Genomic DNA, 17,210 nt, shown 5'->3' on the forward strand with positions numbered 1-17,210 from the left:
CGACAGGGATGTCCTCTGCCTCCCACATTCTTTTACATCTATTTTGACCACGTAGTTTGTGAAGCCTTCAATAGCTGTACTGGAGGAATTTCCATCTGGGTACAGATACAATGGGAGGCTGATTGATGCCCGGGTGCGGTCAAGGGATGGCTCCCTATTGCTCAACCACGTTATGTATGCCGATGATCTGGTAATTAATGCTCACTCAGAAGAGGAATTGGACGCACTGCTGCTGAACCTAGAGCTTGCCACTAAGACGTGGGGCCTTACCAGCAGCCCCACCAAAACTAAGCACCTGCCTGGGTATTTTGTACCATCGGAAAATCCACCCCCACAACTCACAATTGCTGATGGCCAAGTTGTGGAGAGAGTGCAGAGTTTCTCATACCTGCCCAGTGTGCTCATGACCGGCTCCAGTTTAACACCAGAGGTCTCACTCCGAATCAGTCGAGCGGCATTATCTTTTCATCCGCTGCGTAACACTGTGTGTAAGCTACCTGGTCTCTCGCTCAGCACGAAGCTCCACGTCTTCTCGCCCACGATCATTCCCTCCCTTCTCTACGCTTGCGAAACTTGAATCCCCCTAATGCAACATCTTTACCGGTTAGAAACATTTAGGCTGGCCTGCTAACAATCCATCTTGGGTTTAACCATATCTGTGTGTGTGCGTCTAAGTCCATGTGTTTCTATGTGTGTGGGTCGATGTCTGTGTGTAAGTCCATGTGTGTGTTTGCTTTTTTCGCCCGGGCAATGCCGGGTACTAACCGCTGGTATTTTATATATATATGCGCGCTCCATACACACACACTGATTGGAGTCACCCACACGCCGCAGTGTGCGCTAACCGCTGTCCCACCGCCCTTGCCACTCTTCACACACACACACGCTTACCACGCGTCAACCAACAAGCTGGCACCGAGGTTTTTACGGTCGATGACGTCACGTCGCGGGAGTTTTGAAAATGACGTTACGCGTGTAAATTATGTGAGATGACGTCACCGCGTTTTGTGTGTAGGGAGGGGACGGGTCTCGTGATTGGGGGAGGGGCAGTCACGTGCCCACGGGTGAGGTGGGGGTGAGGTGGGGGAGGGGCAGTCACGTGCCCACGGGTGGGGGAGGGGGAGTTTGGTGGTGGTGAGGAGCAGAGAAGCAGCGAGTTGAGGTGCGGAGTGAGGAGAGCGAGAAGAGGTGAGGAGAGAAGAGGTGAGGAGAGGCGAGCAGAGGTGAGGAGAGAAGAGGTGAGGAGAGGCGAGAAGAGGTGAGGAGAGAAGAGGTGAGGAGAGGCGAGAAGAGGTGAGGAGAGAAGAGGTGAGGAGAGGCGAGAAGAGGTGAGGAGAGAAGAGGTGAGGAGAGCAGAGAAGAGGTGAGGAGGAGGAAGACGACACGCGAGGTGAGGAGTGAGGGAGTTGCTGAGGGAGTTGTTATTATTGTTGTTGTATTGTTGTATTGTTATTGTTGTATTGTTATTGTTGTTATTGTTGTTTTGTTGTTGTTATTGTTGTTTTGGTGTTGTTATTGTTATTATTGTTGTTATTGTTGTTGTATTGTTATTGTTGTATTGTTATTGTTGTTTTGTTGTTATTGTTGTTTTGTTGTTGTTATTGTTGTTTTGGTGTTGTTATTGTTGTTATTATTGTTGTTATTGTTGTTGTATTGTTGTATTGTTATTGTTGTATTGTTATTGTTGTTTTGTTGTTATTGTTGTTATTGTTGTTTTGGTGTTGTTATTGTTGTTATTATTGTTGTTATTGTTGTTGTTGTATTGTTGTATTGTTATTGTTGTATTGTTATTGTTGTTATTGTTGTTTTGTTGTTATTGTTGTTTTGGTGTTGTTATTGTTGTTATTATTGTTGTTATTGTTGTTGTATTGTTATTGTTGTATTGTTATTGTTGTTTTGTTGTTATTGTTGTTTTGTTGTTTTGTTGTTGTTATTGTTGTTTTGGTGTTGTTATTGTTGTTATTATTGTTGTTATTGTTGTTATTATTGTTGTTGTATTGTTGTATTGTTATTGTTGTATTGTTATTGTTGTTTTGTTGTTATTGTTGTTTTGTTGTTGTTATTGTTGTTTTGGTGTTGTTATTGTTGTTATTGTTGTTATTATTGTTGTTGTATTGTTGTTATTGTTGTTGTATTGTTGTTGTTATTGTTGTTGTATTGTTATTGTTGTTATTATTTTGTTGTTATTGTTGTTATTGTTGTTGTTATTGTTATTATTGTTGTTGTATTGTTGTTGTTATTGTTGTGTTGTTATTGTTGTTTTGTTGTTATTGTTGTTTTGTTGTTGTTTTGTTGTTGTTATTGTTGTTTTGGTGTTGTTATTGTTGTTGTTATTATTGTTGTTATTGTTATTATTGTTGTTGTATTGTTGTTGTTGTATTGTTGTTATTGTTGTTATTGTTGTTGTATTGTTGTTGTTTTGTTGTTGTTATTGTTGTTGTTATTGTTCTTGTTATTATTGTTGTTGTATTGTTGTTATTATTGTTGTTGTATTGTTGTTATTATTGTTGTTGTATTGTTGTATTGTTATTGTTGTATTGTTATTGTTGTTATTGTTGTTTTGTTGTTATTGTTGTTTTGTTGTTGTTATTGTTGTTTTGGTGTTGTTATTGTTGTTGTATTGTTGTATTGTTATTGTTGTTTTGTTGTTATTGTTGTTTTGTTGTTATTGTTGTTTTGTTGTTATTGTTGTTTTGGTGTTGTTATTGTTGTTATTATTGTTGTTATTGTTGTTATTATTGTTGTTGTATTGTTATTGTTGTATTGTTATTGTTGTTATTGTTGTTTTGTTGTTATTGTTGTTTTGTTGTTGTTATTGTTGTTTTGGTGTTGTTATTGTTGTTATTATTGTTGTTATTGTTATTATTGTTGTATTGTTATTGTTGTATTGTTATTGTTGTTTTGTTGTTATTGTTGTTTTGTTGTTTTGGTGTTATTGTTGTTATTATTGTTGTTATTGTTGTTATTATTATTGTTGTATTGTTGTATTGTTATTGTTGTATTGTTATGGTTGTTATTGTTGTTTTGTTGTTATTGTTGTTTTGTTGTTGTTATTGTTGTTTTGGTGTTATTATTGTTGTTATTGTTGTTGTTATTATTGTTGTTGTATTGTTATTGTTGTTATTGTTGTTGTGTTGTTATTGTTGTTATTGTTGTTGTATTGTTATTGTTGTTATTGTTGTTGTTTTGTTATTGTTGTTGTTATTGTTGTTGTTATTGTTATTATTGTTGTTGTATTGTTGTTGTTATTGTTGTGTTGTTATTGTTGTTTTGTTGTTATTGTTGTTTTGTTGTTGTTTTGTTGTTGTTATTGTTGTTTTGGTGTTGTTATTGTTGTTGTTATTGTTGTTATTGTTATTGTTGTTGTATTGTTGTTGTATTGTTGTTATTGTTGTTGTATTGTTGTTATTGTTGTTGTATTGTTATTGTTGTTATTGTTGTTGTTTTGTTGTTGTTATTGTTGTTGTTATTGTTGTTATTGTTCTTGTTATTATTGTTGTTGTATTGTTGTTATTGTTGTTATTGTTGTTGTATTGTTATTGTTGTTGTTTTATTGTATTGTTGTTATTGTTGTTGTATTGTTATTGTTGTTATTGTTGTTTTGTTGTTATTGTTGTTGTTTTGTTGTTGTTATTGTGGTTATTGTTGTTGTTTTGTTGTTGTTATTGCTGTTGTTAGTATTGTTGTTGTTTTTTGTTATTGTTGTTGTATTGTTATTGTTGTTGTTATTGTTGTTATTATTGTTGTTATTGTTGTGTTGTTGTTGTATTGTTATTGTTGTTATTGTTGTTTTGTTGTTGTTATTGTTGTTATTGTTGTTGTTATTGTTGTTATTATTGTTGTTTTTGTTGTTGTTATTGTTGTTGTTATTATTGTTGTTGTATTGTTGTTGTTATTGTTGTTGTTATTGTTGTTGTTATTGTTATTGTTGTTGTATTGTTGTTGTTATTGTTGTTGTTTTGTTGTTGTTATTGTTGTTGTTATTATTGTTGTTTGTTGTTGTTATTGTTGTTGTTATTATTGTTATTGTTGTTATTGTTGTTGTTGTTATTATTGTTGTATTGTTGTTGTTATTGTTGTTATTGTTGTTGTTATTGTTTTTATTATTGTTGTTATTATTGTTGTTGTTGTATTGTTGTTGTTGTTTGTTGTTATTGTTGTTATTATTGTTGTATTGTTGTTGCTGTTTGTTGTTATTGTTGTTATTGTTGTTGTTATTGTTGTTGTTGTTTTGTTGTTGTTATTGTTGTTATTGTTGTTGTATTGTTGTTGTTATTGTTGTTGTATTGTTATTGTTGTTATTTTTTGTTGTTATTGTTGTTATTGTTGTTGTTATTGTTATTATTGTTGTTGTATTGTTGTTGTTATTGTTGTGTTGTTATTGTTGTTTTGTTGTTATTGTTGTTTTGTTGTTGTTTTGTTGTTGTTATTGTTGTTTTGGTGTTGTTATTGTTGTTGTTATTATTGTTGTTATTGTTATTATTGTTGTTGTATTGTTGTTGTATTGTTGTTATTGTTGTTATTGTTGTTGTATTGTTGTTGTTTTGTTGTTGTTATTGTTGTTGTTATTGTTCTTGTTATTATTGTTGTTGTATTGTTGTTATTATTGTTGTTGTATTGTTGTTATTATTGTTGTTGTATTGTTGTATTGTTATTGTTGTATTGTTATTGTTGTTATTGTTGTTTTGTTGTTATTGTTGTTATTGTTGTTTTGGTGTTGTTATTGTTGTTATTGTTGTTGTATTGTTGTATTGTTATTGTTGTATTGTTATTGTTGTTTTGTTGTTATTGTTGTTTTGTTGTTATTGTTGTTTTGGTGTTGTTATTGTTGTTATTATTGTTGTTATTGTTATTATTGTTGTTGTATTGTTGTATTGTTATTGTTGTATTGTTATTGTTGTTATTGTTGTTTTGTTGTTATTGTTGTTTTGTTGTTGTTATTGTTGTTTTGGTGTTGTTATTGTTGTTATTGTTATTATTGTTGTTGTATTGTTATTGTTGTATTGTTATTGTTGTTTTGTTGTTATTGTTGTTTTGTTGTTGTTATTGTTGTTTTGGTGTTATTGTTGTTATTATTGTTGTTATTGTTGTTATTATTGTTGTTGTATTGTTGTATTGTTATTGTTGTATTGTTATGGTTGTTATTGTTGTTTTGTTGTTATTGTTGTTTTGTTGTTGTTATTGTTGTTTTGGTGTTGTTATTGTTGTTATTATTGTTGTTATTGTTGTTGTTATTATTGTTGTTGTATTGTTGTTGTTATTGTTGTTGTATTGTTATTGTTGTTATTGTTGTTGTATTGTTATTGTTGTTATTGTTGTTGTTTTGTTATTGTTGTTGTTATTGTTGTTGTTATTGTTATTATTGTTGTTGTATTGTTGTTGTTATTGTTGTGTTGTTATTGTTGTTTTGTTGTTATTGTTGTTTTGTTGTTGTTATTGTTGTTTTGGTGTTATTGTTGTTGTTATTGTTGTTGTATTGTTATTGTTGTTGTATTGTTGTTATTGTTGTTATTGTTGTTGTATTGTTGTTATTGTTGTTGTATTGTTATTGTTGTATTGTTATTGTTGTTTTGTTGTTATTGTTGTTTTGTTGTTGTTATTGTTGTTTTGGTGTTGTTATTGTTGTTATTGTTGTTATTATTGTTGTTGTATTGTTGTTATTGTTGTTGTTTTGGTGTTGTTATTGTTGTTATTATTGTTGTTATTGTTATTATTGTTGTTGTATTGTTATTGTTGTATTGTTATTGTTGTTTTGTTGTTATTGTTGTTTTGTTGTTTTGTTGTTGTTATTGTTGTTTTGGTGTTATTGTTGTTATTATTGTTGTTATTGTTGTTATTATTGTTGTTGTATTGTTGTATTGTTATTGTTGTATTGTTATGGTTGTTATTGTTGTTTTGTTGTTATTGTTGTTTTGTTGTTGTTATTGTTGTTTTGGTGTTGTTATTGTTGTTATTATTGTTGTTATTGTTGTTGTTATTATTGTTGTTGTATTGTTGTTGTTATTGTTGTTGTATTGTTATTGTTGTTATTGTTGTTGTATTGTTATTGTTGTTATTGTTGTTGTTTTGTTATTGTTGTTGTTATTGTTGTTGTTATTGTTATTATTGTTGTTGTATTGTTGTTGTTATTGTTGTGTTGTTATTGTTGTTTTGTTGTTATTGTTGTTTTGTTGTTGTTATTGTTGTTTTGGTGTTATTGTTGTTGTTATTGTTGTTGTATTGTTATTGTTGTTGTATTGTTGTTATTGTTGTTATTGTTGTTGTATTGTTGTTATTGTTGTTGTATTGTTATTGTTGTTATTGTTGTTGTTTTGTTGTTGTTATTGTTGTTGTTATTGTTGTTATTGTTCTTGTTATTATTGTTGTTGTATTGTTGTTATTGTTGTTGTATTGTTATTGTTGTTATTGTTGTTGTTTTGTTGTATTGTTGTTATTGTTGTTGTATTGTTATTGTTGTTATTGTTGTTGTTTTGTTGTTATTGTTGTTGTTGTTTTGTTGTTGTTATTGTGGTTATTGTTGTTGTTTTGTTGTTGTTATTGCTGTTGTTATTATTGTTGTTGTTTTTTGTTGTTGTTATTGTTGTTGTATTGTTATTGTTGTTGTTATTGTTGTTATTATTGTTGTTGTTATTGTTGTGTTGTTGTTGTTGTATTGTTATTGTTGTTATTGTTGTTTTGTTGTTATTGTTGTTATTGTTGTTGTTTTGTTGTTATTGTTGTTGTTATTGTTATTATTGTTGTTTTTGTTGTTGTTATTATTGTTGTTGTATTGTTGTTATTGTTGTTGTTATTGTTATTGTTGTTGTATTGTTGTTGTTATTGTTGTTGTTTTGTTGTTGTTATTGTTGTTGTTATTATTGTTGTTGTTTGTTGTTGTTATTATTGTTATTGTTGTTATTATTGTTGTATTGTTGTTGTTATTGTTGTTGTTATTGTTGTTGTTATTGTTGTTATTATTGTTGTTATTATTGTTGTTGTATTGTTGTTGTTGTTTGTTGTTGTTATTGTTGTTATTATTGTTGTATTGTTGTTGCTGTTTGTTGTTATTGTTGTTATTGTTGTTGTTATTGTTGTTGTTGTTTTGTTGTTGTTATTGTTGTTATTGTTGTTTTGTTGTTGTTGTTTGTTGTTGTTGTTATTATTGTTGTTATTATTGTTGTTGTATTGTTGTTGTTGTTTGTTGTTGTTATTGTTGTTATTATTGTTGTATTGTTGTTGCTGTTTGTTGTTATTGTTGTTATTGTTGTTGTTATTGTTGTTGTTGTTTTGTTGTTGTTATTGTTGTTTTGTTGTTGTTGTTATTGTTGTTGTTATTGTTGTTGTTGTTTCCCCCCCGCCGCGTGTGACTGAGCGACGTCTTCACGTTGAGGTGAAGCCGCTCCACGCCGCCACGGCCGCAATGACGCAGAGAGGAGGCGACCTCCTCCTCCTCATCCTCCTCATCCTCATCCTCCTGCTCCTCCTCCTCCATGCGTCTGCTGGCAAACACCACGGCGACATCGTTTGACGATCACGACGACGACGATGACGACACCATCAGCCATGATCAACCCACTGCTGGATGAAAGTCTCCCCCCACCCCACCCCAACCCCACCCCAAGCAGCCGCCACCTCGCACCACCACGACACAGCAGCAGCAGCCACGGTTAACATCGCTTACGCCGCCTAGGTAAAATAATTAATAAATGAATGAAAACTTTAAATTAAATAACGACATATTCTTAGCTCTTTCGGTAAAGTCACGTTGAAGGGAAACAATAAAATAATAAAATATATATAACAATTAAATATTTTATTGTTTCCCTTCAACGTGGTGACTTTACCAAAAGAGCTAAGAATATGAATTACTGCAGTAACGAAAGCTTTAAATAAAAATTTAAATAACGACGTTTCGGGCGCAACCCCAAGCGTCTTCCTTCAGGTGGCGGGGGGGGAGGGACACAACCACAGCAAGAGGCAGCTTACCGCCCACTTCAGCAACTGTTTCCTGCTGCGGTTGACCCCCTACCTGATGGCGATTGGCCGCTTGTTTGCGTGCGTGCCCGGAACGTTGTGGACTTATTTTCTGCTTCCCAGGGAGTTTCTCGCCGACGACGAAGATCTGCGCAGAGCGGCGTGGAGAGCGCTCGGAATTAGAGACGAGGGGGGGAATCGGGGAGCACGCGCAAGTTCAGAGCCATCGTATTGATCGATAAGCAATAGACAAGTAATCGATATGATTATAGATTTGAAAGATTTCGTGTCGGCAGGGATTAACACTCTTTAGTTTGTTTTTTCTTCCGGTGAAGTCACGTAGGTAACAAAAATAAAGAAAATAAAAGAAAACTAAAATTAAATCACGACGTTTCGGGCGCAACCCAAAGCGACCTTCAGGTGGGGGAGGGGGGGGGACAACGTGAAGGACCCTTGTTGTGGCTGTGCCCGAAACGTCGTGGTAGAATTTAGTTTTAATTTACTCTTTGGTTCTATTGGGTAAAGTCACCACGTAGGTGAAAATAAAATAACAAAAAAATCACGACGTTTCGCCCACAACACAAGCGGCCTTCATCAGGTGAAGGGACGAGACTGTCTGGAGGACAGTGCTGGAGTGAAAAAGCCACGCTCAGATCACGACCTTTAAGCTGTGTGAGAAGAAACAAAGCGCCTTGACAAAGGAATTAGCATAGAATTTAGTATTGAAATGGCTCATTGAAATAGCTAAGTTAAAGTATACACATCCGCAGATGCTAAATTATATGCTAATTCCTTTGTCAAGGCGCTTTGTTTTCTAATAGAACCAAAGAGTATGGATCCTTGCAGTCACGAAAGCTTTAAATCTAGAATTTAGTTTTAATTTATTTTATTTTAAACCTACTACCTGACTTTAGCGGAAAAAAACCACAGCCTGCGAATCCCTGCAGTCACGTTGGCTTCAGATCTAGACTGAAGTGATCTTATAACCGACGTGACCTGAACCTTTGGGGGGCCAAGTGCCGTCGGCGAGCTGCTGCTGCTGCTGCTGTGAAGGTCGCCCCGGGGCACGTGAGAGGCAGGCGGTGGGTGGCCAGCACCACGCTCAGCTGCTACATCTCTCTCCTCTCTCCTCTCTCTCTCTCTCGCCCCGCGTCGATGTCTACACACCGCACCAGGTACTCGTTTTAAGGCTGAGTCGACCTAGGGGAGGCGCTCGTATTCGTCGTGAGTCAGGTTCGTAGCGCCGTGCGATAACCACTCGCGACAGCAGTTGACGCCCAACAATTGTTTAAATGTTATACGGTGGGGCGGGTGGTGGTGGTTGGTGGTGCTCTTTACGTGCACACGATGGCAACGATATATTCCGTAGAGCATTAACGGACTGTCGGGGCAAGTGCTGTTAGCGAGCACCTGTGAAGGCCGGCACGGAAGACGAGGGGGGTGGGTGTCAATGTTTACGCATTGCAACAGGTAACTCATTTGAGGCTGAGTCGATCTAGGGGGAGGCCAAGGATCGGTTCAGATATTCGTCACTGATGTTGGCCAGGAGCGGGAGTCGAACTCGGGTCGACAGGTTGTTGGTAGCGCAGCCCGCTAGGAGGACCATCCGTTGAGTACGTACGCAAAAACCTGTCAAATAAGTATTATAAAAAAACGCGCTTTAATGAAATGCACCGTACTAATGTGGCCCCAGAAGCTCGCCACGACGTAAGGGGACCGTGGTCATTTACAGCCAACGTCAGTTGAGCGTGGACAATTAGAGCCGAGCCGAAACATAACATATAAAAAATTATGTTTAAAAAAATGTTTTTATTTTATTTTTAATGATAGAATATGGTATTGTCATCAGTATGACATAAGTTTACCAAGTTTGATACCACATTGGGAAGTGGGTTTAAATTGAGTAGTCTTGCTTCTGGCTTCAATTTGCTTCATTTTGCTGTACTCTTACGTTATTCTTTTTGTCATTGCCATGACCCAGGTCACTCTTGCAAATCAGTTATCCTGGTCTGTTGAGGTCTCACCCCGGTCACACAAAATCAACTTGACACTTGAACTCTGTACACCCGTTTGCACCCACACGCTGCCACCCAAAACGCCCCATCAACCCCTACACCCCATTACGCCCCAGCGCACACCCCAACATCCCTACAGACAGACGTTTGAGCGTCTACTTACCCACCTGTGTTGCCACGCTGGCTTCGACTTCGTGACCCTTCCCACGGCGGGCGGCGCAGCACCCCGCGGCGGTCAAGGAGGGGCTGCGTCTCCTCAATGATCCTCCTCACATTCACCGTTCTCCCACGGGCCCAGCGCAGGTCACTTCATGGAGAGTTCCGACTTCGCCCCCGACGAGGCCCTGGGCCCGGACTTCGTGCCGCCGCTCGCGCGCCGTCGGAACTCGGACCGCGGGCCCAAGACTCTGAGGCCCTCACAGCTCGACGCCACTGAGCACAGCCTCTTGGAGGACGATGGCTTCCTCCTTGACGATCGTGGGCACTCACCCCCCAGGCCCTGGTTCGGGGTTGAGGACCCGTGGCAGCAGCAGCAGCAGTTGGGATTAAGTCCCATGCAGTGGGGGCCTGGCAGGCCTCCGCACGGGCCCCCCCAGGAGTATGGCCCAGCGGACACGGAGCCGGCCCCGGGCTTCGCCTCGCGACATCGGAGCCCCAGGAGCGGCCCCGGCTCGGCGCTTGACGGCAAAACGGCGCCGTCCGCTCGCGGCATCGGCGATTCGCCCTGCTTTCGGACGAGCACGGTCCCGGCGCCTGTGGAGCGAGAAGGAGGTGATTACTGGGAAATGGCGGGCGGTGCATTTTAATTGCGGCTCGATCGGCGCCACCGTAACGACAGCGGCCATCCGGCTTCCCCGTCGTTGCCGGCTCCGCTCAAAACGAGCGGCGTGCTCGCGAAACCGTGTTGGGGGGGGTGGGGGTCTCTCTCTCTCTCTCCCTCCCGTCTCCTTCTCTCTCCCTCGCAGCAGCAGCACGAGGGAGGAGTCACAGCCAGGGGGGGCGCTCCAATAGTGCCCGGGGGGCATCCCCGTGCCGCGAAGGGAACCCGCCGTGCCAACGAAAGCTGCTGTGTAAGGGACACCACCGCCCCCCTCCCGGCACACCAACCCTCCCCACTACCCCCAAACTTATCCACCGTGGCCCCATTGCTCAGGATCCAGCGCACGGCGCGTGCCTCCATGTTGCGTGGGGAGCGTTCGCGCGGTGGTTCGCACGAACGCTCACGGCCAACGTCGGTAGCGCAGATCTGCGCTGGTCCGGGGCCGCCCCTCCCTTTAGGTCGGCACAGCCTCAAACGAGCATCCGGCGCAACGTCCGGGCGTCGCCGCTACGGAGACAAAGGCGGCCGGACGCGGCGTTGGCCGCCCGCCTCCTCACGAGCGCCGTCGCTGCCTTCTTAGGCCGTCGTTAACGGCACATGCCCCAGCGGCCCGTTGAGGCTACACGGTGGGGGGGGCCTTTGTCTCGTGTGCATCGTCTCTGTGTCTGCGCTGTACAGGGACGGTGCCTGGGTGCAGTTCGCCCTCCACGGAGTCCGGGAGCGGCCGAGCCTCGTCGGGAACGGTGAGACGCGACGATTCATATTCGCCGTCTCCTGCCGGTTACGGATCTCGCCTCTGTTGTCTCTTCGCGCTCGGGGACACGGGGACATCGGGAGACGCGGGGCAGTGGCCTCACCCGGGATTAACCCCCCCACGCAGCGTACACGCAAAGCGCCAGGAGGTCACGGGTTCGATCCTGACCTGGACGCCCACATATTTGGAGTTTGCGTGTTCTCTCTCTCTCCCTGTGGGCATGGATGTTCTTCTACGGGTCCTCCGGGTTTTTTTCCCCTCCGCATTTATGAACACGCGTTCAGAGTATTTGGCCGCTGTACATTTCCACTTGAAAAGCCACTTCACCGGGCTATCGTTTGTGGCCAGGTCGCGTCTGAAATAAGAGCCGTATGGCTCGGTGGCCCTTACCTGGTAAAATAATAAATAGCACAAAGTAAATCACAGCAGCCCACACACACACTCACACACAGTGCACGGCAAGTGAGCGGTGATGTCGCATCCGTGATGTCACCGGCATGCGGCAGCGTCACGCAGAGTGCCTGCTGACGTCACGCATCCCCCTCCTCCCCCCAACCCTCCGCGTAGGCCATGCATCCCGAGCAAAAGCTGTCTCGATGTTCTAAGTCGACGCGACTATTTTCAGCTCGCGCTTAAATATAAAGCGGAAGATCCATCCGTTTGTGTGAAGCGGCAAAACCTCTCCAACGCTGACTCTCTGACGTCGTGAAATTTGCACGGCTTACGCCGTCTGGAATTTCTAAGGGAACGCGACGATTTTCAGCTCGCCACCTCACAGTCCCTTCCCGAGTCGCCTGGTTAAGGTTGAACTTCCTCGAGTGAAAGACGTCCGATTTATCTTGTTGGTTCTTTCGGTAAAGTCACCACGTAGAATGGAAATAAAGTAATAAAAATAAAACAAAATGAAATTCTCACGACGTTTCGGCCACAACACAAGTAGCCTTCTTCTACTTGTGTTGTGGCCGAAACGTCGTGAGAATTCTATTTTATTATGTTTTATTTTTATTATTTTATTTCCATTCCAAGTGGTGACTTTACCGAAAGAACCAATAAGATGAATCCCTGCAGTTACGAAAGCTTTAAATCGAATTTTTTATTCCGATTTAGTTAAATTTATTTGTCTCGGCTTTTTTTATTTCTTGCGAGCATCAAATTTTTTGTCAGGTTTTGTCAGTGAAATAAAAGGGAATATTAAATTAATCCCAAGGCAAGACTCCACAACTCCCGGGTGAAGCCGGTTAGTAGTAAAGCTCGTGCCATTTTAAAATACTCTGTGTGATGCCTACATTGGGTGGCCCATAAGTCTGGAATCGTAGGGAAAACTAACTTATTCATATTTGTTTGTTGTTGTTGCTGCTGCTGCTTGTATAATAGGCGGACACAGACGGGGACCCTGAAACCTCCGCACCGTCGGGGATGTCAGCCGATCGGCCGAGCGGCCAGCTGGTCCCCACGTGCGCGTCAGGTGGTCCCCGCGTCCAGTGCACGAGACCCCGGGATAAAAAAAAAGAGCAACGGGTGGAAGAAGAAGAGCAGGGAGATGAACATGAGATGGAGGAGGAGCATGAGGAGGAGGAGCGCAAAGCAGAGGAAGATGCGGAAGCGGCGGCCGATCCTTTCGCGTCATTCGAGGACCCCGCGAGCCACCAGACGCCCGAGTCGCAGGCCACGGTGTACCGGCGGCTCCTGCAGGTCACGTACCGGCTCCAGAAACTCCAGCAGGAGCAGCAGCAGCAGCAGGAGCAGCAGCAGGAGCAGCAGCAGCAGAAGGAGCAGCAGCAGCAGGAGGAGCAGCAGCAGCAGGAGGGGTTAGCAGAGGCAGAGCCGTTGTTCAGCGCAAGGCTCGTTGGTGTGGCGGATCGATCCCGTGTGGCCCGCGATGGATCCCGGGTGGCAAGCGATGGATGATGAGGATGAGGCCTGGGGCTACCCAAGCGCGGCCACCTCAGGCGCGGCTCCTAGAGGGCTGGGCGCCCTGAATCACCGCCTCTCTGCTTCCCTCCCTCCGCTCCCCCTGGCCCTGCTCTACTGACCCCCCACCACCACCACCACCCCTCCTAACTTTACTCACCGCGACTTCCTGAAGACTTAAAACTTCCGCGGCCGCGGGAAGTTCCTGTTGTTTGGTTCTTTCGGTTAAACTCACGCGGATAGAGAAATAACAAATGGAGCGAATAAAAATAATGAGAACAAGAACGACGACGTTCCGAACGCAACGCGATCGGTCGATGTCACCCCCCCCCTCTCCCTTCCTGATGACGACTGCTCGTGTTGCGATGGGTACATCGCGGTTTTTATTCTCATTATATTTGTATTCACTTTATTTTGATTTCTCTATCTACGTTACTTTACCGATGGAACCAAAGAATATGAACTTCCTGAAGCTTCTGTGGGGGGCCCCCCACCCCCCCCAACCACCGCTCAAGACGTCTCTCTCACGAGATCTCGGCTGGCTGCGTCAGAACTGCCGCACGATGGGAAACGCCGCAAACGGCTCGAGGAAACCGAAACGCAAGGCACGGTCGGAGCGATTTGCTTCTCGAGCGAGCGTTGAGGCGTGTGTTGTTCGTAGCCCTGCAGAGCCACGGAGCGTGGGAATTCCACGTTACCGCTACGAGGACGAGTCCGTCCACAGGGCAAGCACTGTCGATCTTCCCCGCAGAGTGGCGCTCATTTTGTCAATCCCCGGAGGGATATCGGGCTCGGTCGACCGCCGAAACGAGGATTCGAACTTAAGACCTTTACCACCTTTGCCGAATCCGGCACGCAAACGTCCGGTAAACTTCTCGCGTTGTCCGCGACCTTTAACAAGTCACGCAGGGCATTCCACCTCTTCCGGTCTTAGCGCAGCATCCAGGAACACACAGCGTGAGCGACGACGCCCCGACGTCGGGTCGGCTCTACCCAGGCCCACGACGACGAGGGGGGCTCCCGAGGAGAAGCGGTCCGGGGGGGGGGGAGAGGCTCGCGGCCCACGAAGAAGGGGGATCGGACGGAGCGGAGAGGATCGGGTTTCCTCGCCGGTCGCGTTTTCGTTTCCTGCCTTTTGAGCGGAGACCCGCGCGGTGCCCACGACGCGTGGGCGGCCGCTTGATGCGCGACGATCGTCTCCGCTTGGTGGTCCTTGTGCCGCCTTCGAGGCGGAGTGGACACGCAGCGGCCATCGTTTGACACGTGACTCTCAAGACGCCGAGTTAATTCGTCGAAGTCGCGCGAATCCGTTGAGAAGGTTTCCACCTCGCCGCCCGATCGCCGCCACGTGTCTCTGCCCTGTCCAGGGGCCCGGGAACCCCAATCCCCATTGGCCCCCCACTCGGTCCCGGTGCCGCTTTGTAAAGAGTTGTTTGTGTAAACGTCGCCGCCGTGATGTAAACAAACACTCGGGGTGTAGGCAACTTGGCGGTGCAAATAAATATACCCCGGGGGGGGGGGGTGTACATCCCCATCGCGCGTGGCACGGGGCGGGAAAGGATCCGGTGGGCGCGGTGAACATTGAGCTGAGCTGAAGGGGGTCGCTCTCTCACCTCTTCCACCTCTTCCACCTCAACCCAAGGCACTCACCCCCCCCCCCCCCCGTAAATAGAGGTAATAATGATGTGGACTTGTTACTCAACGCCTCCGCTCAGCGTCCGCGCGCTCTCTCGTCGTGGAGAGAGGCAAGGAGGGAGGAGGGAGCTCAACGATACCGACAATTGCCCAAGCTCTCCAGGCCTCTATACATTGAGGTGTTATCGGGCAGCCAATGCGTGTTTGCAGGTGGGAGGAACCTGGAGCACCCGGTAGAAGTCTCTTCCAATCATATGGAACAAGTTTTCAAGTTTAAAGTTTCATTTATTTAGGTATAGCCCTGTGAGCCATGCGGCTCTTAAGTCGGGTGCAACCGCAACAAACAAAATTTGAACACAGAACATCTTAAAGCGACGACGCGCAACAGAAACATCCTGGAATAAACCAGGAAATATTCCACACACAAAAAAAACTTATTAAAACGCTGTGTGCAAAAATCACAATGTGGTGCAAGCCAACAACAACAACAACTATAAGACAATTTAGATTAACCATATGTTTTTGAATCACCAAAATAAAGCTATAAAAAACAATGTAACAACAGTATTCATAGGAACTGTAATTTTAAATTTAACAATAAACGATATACATAACACGTACGACAAAAACCTGCAGCCATAGCTGGCAGCACGAACAGACGGGAGTCCGCATTTGGCCATCCTGAACTTCTGCCGAGGCGAGCCCAAAGGCACGGCGCGCCTCGACGTCCACGTGAAGGGAGTTTCACGACGCGTGCACGGCGATCCAACAAGCCCTCGTCGCTGCCTCCACACGGTGCTGGATGATGTCCGGGCCACGTGCGTATAGCCCCCGCTCGCCCGAGGGCGAGCATTCAAATGCGGCCAGTCGGCGGCGTACGCGACGGCAACGGACGGCCGCGTTCGCAAACCCTCGTCAGCCGGCGAGCACCAATCCCCACGCTGGCCCCCTAACCTTAATCAGCCGGCCAAGCAGCCACGACGGCTGTCCCTTCGCTAACCCCATCCTGATCAACGAGCCGAGCAACGGGCGGCGCCGTATCAACGTTCGTCTCGCAAGTGTTCGCGCCCGGGCTGATTGTGCGCGGCGCGGCTCCTCTCGCGCGGTCGCGTCGTCGTCGCCGCGCTCGGCGGTCTGCGACGTGTAGCGACGGAGGCGCTCCGCCGCCGCGACAACGCGGAGGGGCGAGCCGCGCGACGTGCAGATCCGCCGCGAATCCCCAAACGCCACGGCTCTCGGCTTAACGCGAATGAGAAAAACGCGTAACGCAAGTGAAGGTGTTGTGGCCGAAACGTCGTGATTTTATTTTATTTTTTTACCTACGTGACTTTTACCGAACGGAACCAAAGAGTACAATTTATAACATTTTTGACATGCGTTTTTCTGGATTCTGTCTCTCACTGTTCAAATAAACCTACCATTCAAATTTTAGACTGATCATTTCTTTGTCAGTGGGCAAACGTACAAAGTCAGCAGGGGATCAAATACTTTTTTCCCTCGCTGTTTAACTACGTAGAGTTGTGGCTCAGTGGTTAACGCACTTCGATATGAACCCAGCAGCAACCTGAATTCAGTTCCAAGCCATGCCCAACATGAGCGGTGAGTGATGTATCAAATCAAGAGTGAGATATCTTTAACTGCCCCGTCCACCCCTTCCCCCGCCTAACCAACCGTGCACTGGCTAGCGTGGTGAAGTATGCTCATATAACCCTCACGGTGTGGGGAGGCCCTCTTCCAGCAGTGGATTGACAAGATGGCCTGTACAATATGCGATCTGGTAACTACCTTACCTGGTATGCAGGAGGTCGTGGGTGCGACCCTGACCCTGACACACGTGTATTTGGAGTTTGCGTGATCTCCCCGTGGTCGCGTGGATTATTCTACGGGTCCTCCCGTTTTGACCCTCGATATCCGAACGCTCGGACATTCAGGAAGTCCAATTAGCTGATCGAATGGACGAGTGCAGAATTCCCGACAGTGTCCATGTGTGTTTCGCCTGTTGTGGAATTGTTTTAGTCACCCCCTGCCACCCACCACACACACACACGGTACTTGGCTGCTGACCGGTAGGGCAAATCTCATTGCCTTGTAATCCACCACCCCCCAGCGAACAGATTCACAG

At 44.1% G+C, this 17,210-nt stretch overlaps 1 protein-coding gene across 2 annotated transcripts; it reads left to right on the top strand.

Moving 5' to 3' along the window:
- The first annotated feature begins 1,136 nt into the window (after window positions 1-1,136).
- On the top strand, window positions 1,137-16,519 carry LOC142918192 (uncharacterized). Of its 2 annotated transcripts, none has more exons than XM_076062317.1 (5): window positions 1,137-1,390; window positions 10,267-10,739; window positions 10,934-11,038; window positions 11,467-11,531; window positions 12,917-16,519. In XM_076062317.1, exons 2-5 carry the CDS (start codon window positions 10,280-10,282, stop codon window positions 13,448-13,450), a joined length of 1,164 nt encoding a protein of 387 aa, XP_075918432.1. In that variant the 5' UTR covers window positions 1,137-1,390; window positions 10,267-10,279; the 3' UTR covers window positions 13,451-16,519. The 2 variants fall into 2 exon arrangements, with proteins under 2 accessions (XP_075918432.1, XP_075918431.1); XM_076062316.1 differs by having other exon boundaries at window positions 10,272-10,739.
- Window positions 16,520-17,210: the final 691 nt, after the last annotated feature.

This window comes from Petromyzon marinus, unplaced genomic scaffold (assembly GCF_048934315.1).
Source record: "Petromyzon marinus isolate PM22_M1 ecotype Great Lakes invasive population unplaced genomic scaffold, UKy_Petmar_22M1.pri1.0 PM_G_Scaffold_57, whole genome shotgun sequence".
Lineage (NCBI taxonomy): Eukaryota > Metazoa > Chordata > Hyperoartia > Petromyzontiformes > Petromyzontidae > Petromyzon > Petromyzon marinus.